Below are 17,745 nucleotides of genomic sequence, written 5' to 3'. Positions count from 1 at the left end.
AAGCATACATTTTGCATCATTCCATGTGTGTCAAGGCCTAGAACAGGCACTTTTATGTCAGAAAAAATAAAATGGTTATCTGTCAAAGTGGAGATTGCCTGGGACTGTGCATTACTTCTGCCATGAGATAATGTTCTGTATCTCTACAGGAGTTTTGGTTATACAGGTGTATGTACCAGTCAAAATTCGGCAAATATGCATTTAAGATCTCTGCATTTCACTGCATTCAAATTTTACATATAAAGAAAAACTATAAACAAAGATTAAACTCTAGTTGATGTGCATGTGGAAGTATTTAGGAGGAATAGTCTGCAAATTACTTTGAAATATGTGAAAAAATAAGATATTGGTGGATGGAGGGAAAATGAAAAGATATGTAATAAAACACTACAGTAAAATGTTAGTAACAGAATCTAAGTGGTAGACAGGTATTCTCTGCAAAATTCTTTTTACTAGGTTATATCTTTGAAATTTTTCACAATAAAAAAAATCACCTGTAAGACTCCACCAACCTTATCCCTACCTCCCTGCCATGGAAATAATTATTCAACATAACTAAGAAACTAAGTTCCTCAGTAATCAATCCTGTGGACAACAGTGTGTTTTGAGACACTGACCAATTCATACTCATGGAATCAGATAATATGTGAATGCGAATATAATCAAGATCTCAATGAACCTAAAACCTGAGTATGAATAGCTAGTCTCCATGCTTACAGGGCCTGAAAAATTGATTTAAAATGCTCAAAACAATCAACCTATTTATTCACATACCCTAACTCGCTGAAACGTGAAAAATACCCACTTAAAAAAAAGCTTTATTTGGGTACCACTTTATGTTAGGATTAGGGTGACCACTTGTTCTGGTTTGCCTAGGACTTTCCTGGTTTTAGCACTGAAAGTCCTGTGTTCCCAAAAAACCTCAAGTCCTGGACAAAACTGGATGGATGGTCACCCTAGTCAAGATTGTTTCATTGAGTGTCACAACCCTAATTCAATATGCATTCAGATATTCTTCAAGTAATGTACCACAAGTACGAAAAAAGCAATCAACAAACAGTTATAGAACAGAGAGACAAGATATGCCAAGCAGTCAAGCAGAAATAAACTTTATTTTATTCAATAATTTACAATAGGAAAAATCAAGATTATACATTATCAAGAATTCCCCCAAATCAAAGCGAAATTAAGACACAGAGAGGCAACACAAAAAGAAATTGAAGGACTCTAAGTGGTTCCTTGAATGAATGGAAACTCAAGAAAGGATAGGTAAGAATAAACTATTCTGCAAATTTCATTTATGGAAGGGCCTCAGAGGCCATCCAAGGAGAAGAGCATCTATTCCTTTCTCCCTTCATCTACAGCACATCTATTCTTTCTTTGTTATAGAGTATACTGAATTTCAACTAAAGATTTTGTTTGAAGGAGGCAAGGATCTGAGGCTAAAAACTGTAAAAACTGCTGTATTAGGTGACTACTGTCATCTCTTCCAATCTGAGATAATATGTATATCTTTTACTGAGTAGTACTTTTAAAAGTTCCTGGGTAAGAGATGATTTCTAGCCTTGATGAAAGCATATTTGGTGAATAAAATGCTTTGTGCACGAATGCCAATTAAAGAACAGTAACTTATCAACATGGGGAGCTATTATGTTTTTTGTAAAAATTATTTAAATAATATATTTCCTTCTGTTCAAGTGCTTTGACTTAGTTACAGAAATAACAGAGGGTAAAAACAAAAACAAAAACAAAAGCAAAAAAAACGGTGATTGGGGTAAATAACAGAAGTTATCATGACAACCAAGAATGAGAAGATATGGGTGAGAAAAGACGATTAGAAAAGATGATAGGTCAGAAAAGTCCTTAAGGATAACTATGACCTGTGGGCTGTGGTTAAAAGGAATGGAGGAGGGAGGACATATAGGAATAATGTGTATCTGAATAAACCCATAGATGTTCTAGCAAAAATTAGATATAGAAAAGGTTACCTGTAGGACAATTCTTAAGCATAGTAATCTATGCTTAAGGGAAAAAAAGTAATACTCATGAGAAAGTAAATCGTTTAGGAAGTCAGGCATTTCACCTGCTAAATAAAAAATAACTCATTGGATTACCAAAGATTACCAAAAAGGAAGTATACCTTTGCTTCATGTTTCACCACTACTTCAACAACATCATTATGAGCTTTCTCAGATGCCACGTGCAGAGGAGTCAAGAATCTTAAAGAGAAAAAGTCAGCCAGACAGTGAATATATTTTCCAAAAGAGTAAAATCTCAATAACATTAAATTATTAAATGTATACTTACTCTTTCGTCTTTTCATTGATGTTTGCTCCTTTTCTTAGCAACAGTTCACATATTTGCTTTCTTTTGGGATATGGAGATGCAGCAGCACAATGCTAAATAATTTAAATTGCAGCATTAATCAAGGACTATACATAATTGATTTTAAGAACATTCGTGTTTCCCATCAAGAACTATTACGTAGTTATTTAATCTTTTTGTTTTACTTTTAACGCAACTTTGCTTTTGACTTTTGATTGAACAGAATTGCAACAATTACCAAATTCTGACAGGGCCTGAAAATCCTACCTATCAGATAATATCTATTATTAAATATTCCAATCAAACTTTACAGTTGTCCTGTATCTTTGAAAAAGCTATCATTGGTGTGATGAAAACCTTAATGTGACCAATATCCTTTTCAAAACTGTTTCCAAGTGGCACGGCGTTGATGCAATATTTTAAATGTTAAGAAAACACCCCAAAGGTTGAGGTTTCTTTACATGAAGAAATAACAGAATAAAGCCGGGCGTGGTGGCTCATGCCTGTAATCCCAGCACTTTGGGAGGCCGAGGCAGGTGGGTCACCTGAGGTCAGCAGTTCAAGACCAGCCTGGCCAACATGGTGAAATCCCCTCTCTACTAAAAATACAAAAATTAGCCGGTTGCGGTGGCACGCATCTGTAATCCCCGCTACTTGGGAGGCTGAGACAGGAGAATCACTTGAACCCAGGAGGTGGAGGTTGCAGTGAGCTGAGATCACTCCACTGCACTCCAGCCTGGGTGAGAGAGCAAGTGACTCCATCTCAAAAAGAAAAAAGAAAAAAAAAAGGAAATAACAGAACATTCATCAGTTCTGGATTCTGTTTGGTAATAGCACTGACGGAACAGCTGATAAGTTGAACAGTATTTATATCTCTCTCAACTAGTTGCTTCGGCAGAATAAGGAGCATGCATTACCTCTTTGCAAAATCAGTGGTGGAAAATGATATAATCTGGAGTTTGAGGCTGCAGCATCTCTATGTATTATGTATCCAGGAGGAAAGGAGACAGGAAGTAGAGATTTGCCAGTTATAAGCCTAAGCCTAATATCTGCATAACAGGTGTTCAATAATGTCTGAATGATACATGACTAAATCAAAGTATATACGTTAAGTTAAAACTGAAACCTGAAAACCTACAGAATAAAAATTCTGGGTAATTTTTCAGCTAAGTTGCTCTACACATCTAAAAACACAATACACATGAAATTTGTTATTTGATTTTAACCTGTTGTTAATCATAAAGTTTATCGGATCCTCATGACTTTGCTGCAGATCCATTCTTTGACGTTGTTGTCACCAAAATCATTCCTTTATCCTAAATAAAACCAATTCTAATTGGAGAACATAGTTCCTTTGGTAGGTTAAGGGTAATCATCCCAGGACATCTATCATGAGAGCACAGAAACCGGACATGGTTTTTTAAATAATTTTTTTTTTAAAATCACGTCCACCTCAAATTACACCCTGCTCCTCTGCACCATCATGGGGCAGGGCCTGTAAATTTCTGAGAACCTGTAAGAAACTGCTACTGCACCATAACCACTCACCAACACAACTCCTAGTGTGTTTTAAGGTTAATTACAAAAACGAGTTGCTTAATAGTAGTATATTTAGGGGAAAACAACATGTAGTATGAGCTTTTCCGACCAGAATTTTCCATGTTAGTCTTTCCAAGTTTCTTTGTACAGTTTTAATGCTGTTGTGGTTTTAATTTTGTACTAGCATTTCTTATTAGTCTACAGCTTATTTTTATTTTATTTTATTTTTTAATTTAGATGTTTCTTACACGTAGTAAAAAAGGTCCAAAATGCTTTACAGGTAGGTTTCTACATAAACTTCATAGTTTACATTATGGCATAAGGAAGAAAACTTATCATAAAAGATATTAGGTAAGTAAGGCTTACCATCAGTTAAATCTGCTTCTACACACATTAATTTACTTATCGTCTCTTACCCGAAGCACATTCTGCAACTCACACAACAGGATTTACTTTCTTCCTTTTACATTTCTACCTTTAAGTTTCTTTTTTTCTACCTTTCAATTTTAAGGTAGCCCCTGATTTTACCATTCCCTCTCTTACCTTTTATCACGTATCACTATTAGCTCCCATTCTCTTCTGTTTTTCCTTAGGCTTCTCTACTCACATCCACTTTGTCATAGCTCCACAGTTATTATTACCTCTATCAGGGAAGTAACCTCTAAAATACTTTATGCACATTCTAGATTTAATTTTGAAGAAGGAAGCGACTACACCAAGTGTTTTTATCTGGATGGTGGTATTTATTTTATTTTTCATTATGTTCATTGGGTTCCAAAATTTCTAACTTAAGCATTCATTTTTATAACCTCTAAAAAGACAAACAATATGTATCATTTATGATAATAAGAGCATTACATATAATACATGCCAGAATCTGAACAGATTTTTTTTTTCTGGGGATTCTCGAACTGATAATAGCTTGGCCTTCTGCAGGGTGAGGTTGTCTGTTTTCTGGCACTGTTTAAAATTTTTAAAAATATTTGTATAGGCAGTAATTTTTTAAAACTACAGACTCAAAAAAATGCTAGCTCTAAAAGTAGGATATTATTATTAGTTTAGCACGTTCTTGGTTATTGTATTTTAAAAACTTAAATCTGAAACATTACCAATGCTGTTTCATGTGTTTGAGGATGCTTGAAATTCACCATTTCCAGAGAGAGATGTTTTTTGATTCGAGTAACATCAGCTTCTCGTGCAGCTTGCAGCAACAAGTGGCCTTTAAATTCATCTAGACGAAGAAAAAGCATTTATATCTATAACGAGATCAAATTGAAAAGGCTTACCTAAAAGTACCTAGTATTTTCCTTGAAATTATTTTCAAAATAATCTTCCAATATAGCCAGATTGAGGCTCTAAAGATATTCTCCAAATTTAACCCCTGAAAACAGACAGGGGTACTCCAGTTCCCCTCAGTTATGGTGCAACTGAATAGACATATGGCCTCAAGAATATACACAGGTTTAGCCCATGGCAGAATCATAGTCTGTTCTAATTCATAATTCATTTTGGGATATCTGGAATACTACAATATATTCCTGGACCAGAGAGGTTTTCGAATTTTTCAAGCACAGAATTTTTCTCAGTAAAGAAACAGTGATCTCTACACTGATATCATGGCTATAACAGACAGTTTTGCTCATACCATCAGGGAACTGGGAACTAGACAAGTTGGATATTTGCAAAAGCCACCTATGATGATGAAAAAATAAGAGGTTTTCCTTAAGATTCTCTTTTACTCATCAGACTTGTGGAACTACCAATTATTCATTATTATTCCAGGATAATACAAATCCATTATAAGTCGCTTATTTATATGCACTAATACCATATCCAAACTAGGTGGTTATTTCTCACTACATTTACTTCAGCTATAGACAGAAAACCAAAGAACTGGGGCCAGGTGCCAACAAATATTAGATGTTAAGATCTGGAGACTGTTTACAAGATGGCAATCTTATGAAGCTTTAACTTCACAAATTCATAAGCTTCACAGATTAAACAGAAAAGTCATACCAAAGATGAAAATCAAACGCTTTCATTTCAAAGGCATACCACCTAATAAGTCTAATACAGTACACATAAAAAGTATATAAGTTGACTTGAAAAAATTAATACAAACATATTTTATTTTCATAGCATCTTAAGTAGAAACTTCTAAATTATTAAATATGCTAAACAACATGGATACCCATGGCTAAGAAAAATATTCTATTATTTAAACATTTCTAAAAACAAACAGGAAAGAAAAAATGTTCAGTTTATTGATATAACATCCTACCTGAACATTCATAATTTTATACTCACATGCTAATCTTTCTTTTAACTGTGGTGTGGGAGCCAGGTCTATAGCACTTTTATTGTGACAATTGAGCAGCGTTGGGTCTGCACCATAACTTAAAAGAAGAGAACATACTTCAACCCTGTTCTTAGAAGCTGCCTCATGAAGAGGAGTGAACTGCCACAAGTCCATTGCATTTACACATGCACCATGCTGGAGAGCAAAAAGCATATATTTAATGTTCAATTTTTATAAGAACTCAGAATTATTAGTACTGTGTGATTTAACATCATACAGCTAAAACAGGCTATGTTCCCAAAATTCACTTTTTAAGCCAATTATTTCAGAATGAGTACACATTTTTCCCAATGGAAAAAAACAGTAGCTGATTGTTAGCCCTACCCATGAGGGTCTACTTAACTTTTCTACTTTTAAGAACAGTTAAGAATGAAGCTTTAGATTTAACCTGCATCTTTTCCAAGAACGAATTCTCCTTTTGAGGGATAGCTGACATACAGTGAAACACACAACTTTGATGAATTCTGACAAATGTATATATCTGTGATACCATCACCCAAATCAAGATATAAGACCTTTTCATTACCCCAGAATGTTTCCTCATGCTCCTTTTATAGACAATTCCTGCCCCCATTCTGGCCACATATTAAATATACCTGTTCTTCAATTTCATAAAAATGGAAGAATATACATTTCTAATGTATGTACTTCTTTGTCTAGATTCTTTCATACATATGTTTCTGAGATTCATGTTGTTGCATAAGTAGTTCATTTTCATTGTTGAGGAGTATTTCATAGTATAGATATACCATAATTTGTTTATTTATCATCCTGTTAATGGACATTTGGACTGTTTCTAGTTGGCCGGTTGAGTATCTCTAATCTGAAAACCTGAAATGCAAAATACTCCAAAATCCAAAACTTCTGAATACCGACACGACGCCACAAGTGGAAAATCCCACACCTAACCTCATACACACAAACTTAATTCATGCACAAAATTATTAAAAATTTATACAAAATTATCTTCAGGCTATGTGTAGAAAGTGTATATGAAACATAAGTCAATTTCATGTGTAGACTTGGGTTCCATCCTCAAGATATCTCATTATGTAGTATATATGCAATATTCTAAAATCCAAACAAATCTGAAATCTAAAACACTTCTAATCCCAAGCATTTCAGACAATGGATAGTCAACCTGTGTTACAAATCAGCTATCATAAACATTTCTTTATGAACATATACTGTCATGGTAGATATATGTTTAACTTTATTAGAAATTGTCAAAGAGTTTTCTAATGTGGCTATAGCATTTTATACAGCCACCAGCAACATTTGAGTTCCACTGCTACATTGCAACATTTGAGTTCCAATTGCTACATATCCTTGCTAACACTTTGTATTGTTAGGCTTTTTAATTTTAGCCATTTCCAAGTACTGGAGTTGGCTAAGTATGGAACACTGAAGTCATACTAGTTTAACCAATCAAACACAATACAGCATTCAACTAAGGTGAACCAGCTTCTTACACTTTGAATATTTTCAACAATGGGGAACTAATTTGCAGCCAACATGGCTTTTTATAGTTACTAGAGAACTTCTGTTGTTAGAAAGTTTTCTTCTACACTAAGTTAAAATATGCACTTTTAACTTTCATCTATTTGCCTCTGGAGCAAAAGACATCATAAAGGACACTCATCTTTTATATCAGATGGTTTCCACTTATTCTCGTGGTGGCCCTCAACTAAATATACTTCAGCTTAAAAAATTCATTAAAAAATAATTGAGGCCGGGGCAGTGGCTTATGCCTGTAATTCCAGCACTTTGGGAGGCCGAGGTGGGTGGATCGCTTGAGCTTAGGAGTTCAAGACCCAACTGGGCAATATGGTGAACCCTTATCTCTACAAAAAATAAATTAACCACGTGTGGTGGTGCCACGCCTGTAATTTCAGCTACTTGGGAGGCTGAGGTGGGAGGATCACCTGAGCCCGGAAAGGTCGTGGCTGCAATGAGCCATGATTGCGCCACTGCACTCCAGCCTGGGTGGCAGAGTGAGACCCTCTCCCTCTGGCCAAAAACAACAACAACAACAAACAAAACCGAGAGCCTAAAATCATAGATTCCAGTGTGGTTTGGGTGTGCAGAGTACAGTGCATCCATGATTATATTTGCTTGCAATACTATTCTACTATTGGCACAAAATTATGACAGCTTTGTAAGTTGCCATATTACAATTTATATTTTGAGTTAATGGGTCATTTAAACACTCTGTATTACTGTTTAAATTAAGAAGTAAACATCAAAGTATTTTCTCCTCTCCCATCTTGTTCTTGTGTGACTTATTTCATGAACTTAAGTGTCCTTGCTGAGCCCATTATATTTAATCTTACTGGTTTCAACCAAAGCTTAGAGCCTGGTGAGATGGTTTTGACCCTTGATTCTATCAACTTGAATATTAGTTATCCTTCCCAGCTTCATGTTAATCTGCAAACTGGATAAGCATCCCTTTTAATTTTTTATCAAGTCAACCATAAAAGTGTGCATCACAATGAAGATAAAGATAGAAGCTTCAGGCCCCACCGGAGGTTCCAACATTGCCTTCCAAGCAAAGAAATATCAGTCAACACACTGCACAGTGGTTTAATTAATTATGACTCTATCTGACATAATTTTTTCCTCCACTCTAGCCAGATCTGTCTGCTTGCTTCCTAGTATTCAGCGACTATGAGGAAGAATGCTAAGAGAATTCCCTGTTAGTCTTGTGCCTGTTAGTGCAAGACCTTCATTATTTGAATGCTTTGCCCAGGGATTATGTCTTAGTGCCTTCCATGGCTAGCAAATGCTCTGGTCATGGAAAGCAGTCACTGGGTGTTTGCTGTTAAATGCCAAACTATTTAGGCAAGTGTTGCCAATAGACTCAGCACTGCTCAGAATCTGCATTCTCAATCCCTATCTACTTGCTTTCTCCTGACTTTGCTTAACTTTACTACCCTGGTAACTATTACACCCTCATGTTAGCTAACCCCCTCTGTAGGTATGACCTCTAGTCAGCCTTTCATTCTTCTTTAGTAAAACACTAGGTCTTAGGAAAATACCACTCAGTTGTCTTTAAGTCCCAGTGCAATCTGTTTGATGTTTCATTCTTATCTATAACAACTTTCTAATGTTCTGCTGGAGTCAAGATTCAGTTTTACAAGAAGCAAAAGCATTACTCTCACAAATGTATAACACTACAGCCACATTATAAGTTTAATAAGGTTTATATGCTATTCAGAGTATCTAATTATTATTATAAAGTTGTTTCTATGGGAAAATGTATTTCATAAGATGCAGGCCCAAAAGGAACCACAGAGGCATGGGAAACAAGTGTCCTCTTCTCTTCTCATAACAGCTGCCGAGAGTAGGGAAAAGTACTGAAGGGGTAGAATGGGTGCAGGGTAACAGAAGTTAAAGGGTATGGGTAACATCCTGGGATCCACTTCCAAGGATAATATATATCTTCTACTCTCATCTAAAAAGGGTCAAAAGAGGAAGTTTCGGGCTGGGCTTGGTGGCTTACGCCTGTAATCCCAGCACTTTGGGAGGCTGAGGCGGGCAGATCACCTGAGGTCAAGATTTCAAGAACAGCCTGGCCAACATGGTGAAACTCTGTATCTATAAAAATAGAAAATTAGCTAGGCATGGTGGCACATACCTGTAATCCCAGGTACTTGGGAGGCTGAGGCAGGAGAATCGCTTGAACCCAGGAGGCAGAGGTTGCAGCAAGCTGATTGTGCCACTGCGCTCCAGGCTGGGAGACAAAGCAAGACTCCGTCTCAAAAAAAAAAAGTTTCTTGCTAGTCTTGGGAACCTGTTTGTTAAACAGCTGTTGAGCACACTGGAAGAAGTGAACCTTACCAAATGAGCCTGCTCCAACTCAAAGTACAATTGGCAAATCTTGCTATTACATCTGGTTTTAACAAAATATGATTCACTAAAAACTGCTTTTTAGAGTTTTGAAACTTCACCTTTAGCTATAAATTATGGAATCACTTTATCTGCTATTCTATATTATTATTATTATTATTATTTTTTGAGACAAGGTCTCACTCTTGCCCATGCTGGAGTGCAGAGGTGCGATCTGGGCTCACTGCAACCTCCATCTCCACGGTTCAAACGATTCTCCTGCCACAGCCTCCTGAGTAGATGGGATTTCAGATGATGCGTCACAAGATGATGTGTAGCAAGATGACAGTGCTACTTTATATTTAAAAACATATGGTATCCAGGCTGGGTATGGTGGCTCATGGCTGTAATCCCAGCACTTTGGGAGGCCGAGGCAGGTGAATCACTTGAGGTCAGGAGTTCAAGACCAGCCTGGCCAACATGGTGAAACCCCATCTCTAACAAAATTTAGCTGGGCGTGATGGTGCATGTCTGAAATCCCATCTACTCAGGAGGCTGTGGCAGGAGAATCGTTTGAACCCTGGAGGTGGAGGTTGCAGAGAGCCAAGATCGCACCACTGCACTCCGGCCTGGGCAAGAGTGAGACTTTGTCTCAGGAAAAAAGAAAAAAAAAAAAAAATCATATGGTATCTCAAAAATCTCAAAGCAGTCAAATGCTGAGCTATCAGTCACCTATATTTTATAATGCTTATAAATACTTCTACTTCTTTAAGCACTAAGAACACAGAAAATAAAAAGAAACCCAGATATACTAATGTATTTCAAGTTATTTTACGTAACTGCAGAAATTAGAGAGTACAAGAACACTAACCTTGACCAAAAGTTCAGTTACTTCATAATGACCATAAGAACAGGCATTGTGCAATGGTACCAGATCACTACAATGAGAAGGGGAAAAAAAATCCTGTTTTAGTATATATTTCTTAGGCCTAGGGAAATTTATAAATTAAAATGTATTTAATTACTTAAATAGCAAGTAGATTATGTGATGTTCTAATAAAAATGTTCAAAATTTAGTAACATCCATTTGAACCCTAAGTCCCAAGAATATGAACTCCCAAGTCTCTTTCAAATCTGTCTTCCCTTATACTTCACCACTACTGCCACTGCCTTAGTTTGGGCCTGTTATTTCTCCCTTGCACTATTGAAATAGGCCCCACTCCACTTTATCCTCCAAGCTGAGGCAGATTTTTCTAAAAGGTAAGTCTGATGTAGTTACACCTTAACACTGTGCTTTCAAGAGATGGTTCCAACTTATTAATGTGGCACACACAATTATCTGGCTCCCTCTCTAGGCTTACCCTTCAATAATGGTATGCTAAACTTATAGTTCCCTGTATGTCTCTATACATACTGTTCCCTGGGTATAGATTTCCCTCCCTCCTTTGTTCTGGATCATTTCTACATGTCTTTTCCAGACTTAGCTCAAACACTAGCTCATTTTTAAAACTTCTTTGAGATCCTTAATAAGCTGAAAGCCAATTCTTCCATGATGGGAGTGGAGGAAGAACTTTCTCTATGGGAAGATAGAGTGAAACTTTAAAATCTTGACTTCTATCTTTAAGCTTTTCCTTCTCCTTTGGGATTACTCACTAATATGTTGCCACAGTCACCATCATGCCAGCCTCTGGTAAGGGATGGTCACCTGTGATTTAGTCTTTAGTTCTACGAGTCCTCTCTTGAAAAGTTCATGGCTTTCCTTACTATTTTTGAATATATGATTCTTCACTTGCCTGAGCACCAATTTTGTTCCTAACTACCTACTAGATGCTTCCACTATGTTCCTGTATCATCCCATTAAACTAAGCGTTCTAGGCCAGGCGTGGTGGCTCACACTTGTAATCTGAGCACTTTGGGAGGCTGAGCCAGGTGGATCACCTGACGTCAGGAGTTCGAGCCTGGCCAACATGGTGAAACCTCGTCTCTACTAAAAATACGAAAATTAGCTAGGTGTAATGGCAGGTGCCTGTAATCCCAACTACTCAGAAGGCTGAGGCAGGAGAATCACTTGAACCTGGGAGGCAGAGGTTGCAATGAGCCGAGATCTTGCCACTGCACTCCAGCCTGGGCGACAGAGCGACACTCCGTCTCAAATAAAATAAAATAATATAAAATAAAAATAAAATAAAAAATGCAACAAGCAAACAAAAAATAAACTAAGACTTCTAGAAGTCAGTTCAACAGTTTCCCCCCAAACAATTTTGCCTTGTGTATTTCATATGTGTATCATTGGATCTAACTCATTCAGAACTTGAAGTGTAGTTTTCCTTTTATTCCTCGCTCATCATATCCATTCGACAAATCTTATCCATTCTTTTTTTTTTCTTCTTCTTTTTTTTTTTTTTTTTTGAGATGAAGTCTTGCTCTGTCACCCAGGCTGGAGAGCAGTGGCGCGATCTCGGCTCGCTGCAAGCTCCGCCTCCCAGGTTCCAGCCATTCTCCTGCCTCAGCCTCTTGAGTAGCTGGGACTACAGGCGCCTGCCACCACGCCCGGCTAATTTTTTGTATTTTTAGTAGAGACGGGGTTTCACCGTGTTAGCCAGGATGGTCTCGATCTCCTGACCTCATGATCCGCCCGCCTCAGCCTCCAAAAGTGCCGGGATTACAGGCGTGAGGCACCGTGCCCAGCCCAAACCTTATCCATTCTTACACAGAAATAACTCTTGCATCTATTCCTTCATTTTCATTTATTCTGCCACCATTATTATGAATCCTGATTATACTTAAACCTCTAGAATGCTCACTTTCCTAATTGCTGCTTTTGCTTCTAGTCTTCTCTCCCAATTTAGCCAACACACTGCTTTCAAACGCACCTCTTAAAACTTCTTTTAGAATAATAATCTCCTTTGTTTCAGATCACAGAGTGAAGTTTGAATTACTTAGGCTAAATACCAAGTCCTCCAAAACCTGGTTCTTACCTATTTCTCTAATCCTAACCTTCATTTGTTTCTTGTGTGAATCATCTGCTCCAGCAAAGCTAGTCTAGTCACTGTTTTTAAAACTTGCTTTAATGTCTGCTTTAGCAGCCCCCAGTTATCCTAATTGTCTTGCAGATTAATGTTCCGCAAACTGCTTTCTTGAATTGAGACAACTTTACAGTCCAGGTCAAGTCACACCTCATTCTGAGGGATTTCCCAACCACTTCAGTCAACCATCACTGAGAGTTCCCTCTTGGGAACTCCTGCAGTGCTATCTCTCTCAATGATCCAACACTTGGTAGAGACCTCATAGTATTCTTAGGTATCTTTTCATGCCCTCTGAAGTGTAATGTACACCTTCTATGAGCTATGGGCTTAAGGTTTTATAATTTCCTGTGCCCTCAGAGAACCTGTACATTGTAAAAGCTCGATACATATTAATGTTATTTAGTAAAAAATATGATTTTTATAAGGTTAAAAAGATTGTTTTAAGATGACAGTAACAAGTAAAAAGTCCTTGTTTTTGTTCAAATGCTTACCCTTTATCTTTAGCATGGACATCAGCTCCATGTTGCAATAACAACTGTACAATCTTTACTCTGTTATATCCTGCTGCCAAATGCAATGGAGTTGACTGAAATATTAATCAAATATATTAATGGAATTCAAATAATGGTTGAATAAAATGTGTTAAGAGGGAAAAAACCCAAATATAAAACCAGAAAACCCAATTATGACTTCATTGTTTAAGTAGTTATCAATTTGGTTTTACAAAATCCAACATACATATTGAAGGTATAGTATACAAGTTTATAAATTCACTATTGCATATAGGAAGCAAATAACTGTTTATCATCAATAAAGTTTTACTAAGCTTAAGAATTTGAAATACCGAAAATACTGAAATACTTAAAACATCAGTGCTCTCTTCAAATATATTTCAATTTATCATAAGATAAACACATCTTTATCTTTATGTTACCAGGAGATAAGCACAAACTCAGTTGCAAAAGGAAGTACCTTTCTGCCATCACTTGCGTGGCAGTTGACATTTAATGGTGTGAGTAGAGCCATCATTTTTTCTTCATTGCCACTCCTAGAAGACAAAAAAAGTATTAGCAATTTGCATTCTTCATCAGATCTTCCTCAAGATAAGTACTGTAATCATTACAAAAAATTCTTTTTAAAGTTTGCTTACTGTAAAAAAAAAAAAGAAAAAAGTTAATGGTGAAGTATTCCTGTTAAATATTTAAAACATTAGTACGTACCTGGCACTTTCCAAGAGTTCATCTTTCTTATATTCACCTGTGAATTAGAAAAAAAAAAGTATAGAAATTAAAAAGAAAAATTAACGAGTTTTATGCAAAAAGATGCCCAATGAATTATAAAGTAGATAAATTTGGAAATAAATTTCCAATAAATGGAAACTAGTTCATTAACAGAATATTATGTAGTTTAAAAATATTTGCATGAAAAGCAAACATGAAATACCTTTGCTATGGGATTAAAAAAAAAAGATTCTATTTTATATAATGAAAGGCAACCTCAACTATATAAAAACAATATGCGCAAGGAAAACCCAAAAGAAAATATGCCAAAATATTAACAAAGTTTATCTCGGGTCATAGGTTATTGGTGATCTTTTCCTTTTTCCCTTCAAATTTCCTAAAATGAGTACGGTATTTTCGTAACAGAGAAACAAAATGTATCTACAACTTTGTTCCAAACCTAAAAAAGGCCAGGTGTATTGGCTCATGTCTGTAATTCCAGCACTTTGGGAGGCTGAGGTGGGTGGATCGCTTGAGCCCAAGAGTTAGAGACTAGCCTGGGAACATGGTGAAACCCTCTCTCTACAAAAAATACAAAAATTGGCTGGGTGTGATGATGCACGCCTGCAATCCCAGCTACTTGGGAGACTGAGGTTGGAGGATCACCTGAACCTGGATAGGTTCAGGCTGCAGTGAGCTGTGACTGTGCTACTGCACTCCAGCCTGGGCGACAGAGCGAGACCTTGATATACACACATGCACATACACACACACCCCCCAAAAACAAACCCCTAAACAAAACAAACAAAACTCAACATACCAACATTATAGAAATTACAAAATAATCTATAGCATCACTGATTATAACATAATCATTAACATCTTTATGAACCTAGATTTTTCAACACTAATATCATGCTTATTTAATGCTACTTTAAATATATACAAATATAAAAAAGGATTAACTATGAACTCTATTTCTTCTTTATTAAAGCCTTTACTTTTACAAATGAATACAAACAAAACTATAAAATCAACAAAATTTAAATTAATATAATGATTTGCTGAATGACATCCAAACTGCTGCCCACAATGTGAATTGTGTATTGACTGCCAAGGCAACGCTTCTTTTGAGGCCCAAGATTTAAAAAACAAAAATAAAAGCATGGAATAACATGGATTACTAAAGGAGAAAATGAACACTGATTGATAGTCACAATAACAGTGCACACTTCTAGAAGTCTTTTCAAGAAGAAGTCTAAATTTTCTCAGCAATGGTAGAAGAAAAAACACAAAATCCAGGCACAAAGCTCCCAGCAAAGCCCCTTAGGCTCTTGACTTTAGATTAGGTATGATTCTAGTCATCACAAGGTAGATAAGAATATGGTAAATAATATGGCTGAATTGCTAAGAGGAAAGCACACTGACAAGGGAGATAATACATGAAGTGGATACAACTCAGGAAAGCTTGTCAATCTAAACTATAGCTTATGCATAGCAATAGGTTCCAAGGACATAAATATGTTACAGCAGAGTACAACTAGCATTCTTCATGGTACCGAAATGAGTGTGCCTAGAATCCTCTTCTGAATGGCTAGTGCTTTTTGAAAGGATTCCATCAAAAATTATTAAAATACATTAAAAAAAACAGTACAGCTTGAATATCCCTTATCTGAAATGCTTAAAACCAGAAGTGTTTTGAAGTTTGGATTAGAAATACTCAATCTGTATATAAAGGGGCAGGCATAAGTTATCTGAAAAACTCAGGGGTATTTAAGAAATAATCTGAATATACTACAGCAACATACAATTATCTATTACCCTCACTCCCAATAAGGTAACAATGACATATGTAAACATCAATTAGAAAAGAAAAAGAAAGCTTTATTTTTCTTAGAGGAGAATCAAATGTCAGCTATCTAGATGTAGAAAAGGAAAGCTACTGAACTGACACTATTTTAAAAATCTAGCTGAGGTCATAAATCACAGGAGGCAAATTTCCTACCTGGCAAGCTTGTTCTTTACAGGCTTCCTGGAATCATCAGAGTATACAGACTTACCAGTAAGCACTGCTTTGGCAGATGGATCTGCTAAATCCAATGCTGTCCTTCCATCTGTATTTCGGATGGTTGGCTCAGCTCCATGCTGTAAGAGCACTGCAAAATAGCAACACTATTTTGAAGTTCAATGGTAATTTTAACAACTTGATTTTAGTAAATCATTTTCTCAAGAATTCTGATCCAGCAAAGTCTCAAAGTTGTTTAAAGACCTTTCGTATCTTGTCAGAATGGGAATGTTACATTTTAAATACATAAAGTATTCTATTATTTAATGCATTAAAGACACATTAAATAAGTTCCCCCTCAGTTCAATGTAGATTTTCCTTTGCTATTTATACAGCTGGTGACAAGTGACTAAGGATAGGTAAGAATGTGTAAGGGGAAAAAAAAGGCAAGTGTGCTTGAAAGCTTCTTTTCTCACTCCAAAAGAACACTGCTTATGCTAGAGAGACTGTTCATCATGACAGAAATAAAATGTCTAAAGCTATAGATAGCCTAGGAACAGAGATCTGTAGAATTTTTAAGAAAAAAAAAATCACACAGGTAAATTCTTTTTTAAAAAACACAAACAAAAAACTGAACAGCTTCCTTACGCTTTCGACAAATTCTGCAAGGTCATCAGTCATTATCTTTCTATTCTTCAGGAAGGCTGAATAATCAACAGGAGGCTGCTTGTATTTGTCCACTATTGAAACCATAACACAATGCACTTGTAAGGTGCAAGGTAAACAGTCTAAAGAGTGGAGTATGTGCATTGAAACGAAGGTGCAAATTACTCCTTACAAGGACAATTTTTCTTTGGAAAAATCTTAACTGAGGGATATATAAATAAGGGTTGCTAGCTGAGCAGTTAGTTTTTTGAGGTTAACTACACTGAATTTTAAGTTAAAATCCAAATACCCTTAGTAGGGTTAACCTACCCCAAATCAAAACTACCACATTATAATTCAAGGCACATAAAAAGAGAAGTCTTGGCTGGGTGCGGTGGCTCACGCCTGTGATCCCAGCACTTTGGGAGGCCAAGGCGGGAGGATCACGAGGTCAAGAGACAGAGACCATCCTGGCTAACATGGTGAAACTCTGTCTCTACTAAAAATACAAAAAATTAGCTGGGCATGGTGGCGGGCACCTGTAGTCCCAGTTACTTGAGAGGCTGAGACAGGAGAATGGTGTGAACCCGGGAGGTGGAGCTTGCAGTGAGCGGAGATAACACCACTGCACTCTAGCCTGGGCGACGGAGCAAGACTCCGTCTGAAAAAAAAAGAGAAGTCTTGTGTTTTGTTCTGTACTATATTATTATTTGTATTATTATGAAGATATTCCAGTATACTCTCTAAATAAGGAGCTGGAGGAAGACAGGCAAATATGTGCAGAAAGGAAGCTCAGTT

At 36.5% G+C, this 17,745-nt stretch overlaps 1 protein-coding gene across 1 annotated transcript in view; it reads right to left on the bottom strand.

The window, feature by feature from the left end:
- Nucleotides 1-17,745, bottom strand: part of TNKS2 (tankyrase 2) — a 67,680-nt gene that overhangs the window by 34,518 nt on the left and 15,417 nt on the right. Inside the window, exons 3-11 of the mRNA XM_033224232.1 lie at nt 16,358-16,453; nt 14,298-14,334; nt 14,050-14,125; nt 13,569-13,663; nt 10,923-10,989; nt 6,172-6,358; nt 4,974-5,095; nt 2,308-2,399; nt 2,141-2,219 (exon numbers count right to left, since the gene is read on the bottom strand). Coding sequence (XP_033080123.1) covers nt 2,141-2,219; nt 2,308-2,399; nt 4,974-5,095; nt 6,172-6,358; nt 10,923-10,989; nt 13,569-13,663; nt 14,050-14,125; nt 14,298-14,334; nt 16,358-16,453 — 851 coding nt within the window. The remainder of the gene's footprint in view (nt 1-2,140; nt 2,220-2,307; nt 2,400-4,973; nt 5,096-6,171; nt 6,359-10,922; nt 10,990-13,568; nt 13,664-14,049; nt 14,126-14,297; nt 14,335-16,357; nt 16,454-17,745) is intronic.

The sequence above is a fragment of the Trachypithecus francoisi genome, unplaced genomic scaffold, assembly GCF_009764315.1.
Source record: "Trachypithecus francoisi isolate TF-2019V2 unplaced genomic scaffold, Tfra_2.0 Contig01436, whole genome shotgun sequence".
NCBI lineage: Eukaryota > Metazoa > Chordata > Mammalia > Primates > Cercopithecidae > Trachypithecus > Trachypithecus francoisi.
The sequence above is the reverse complement of the archived record's forward strand: the minus strand, read 5'-3'. Positions and strand labels throughout refer to the sequence as shown.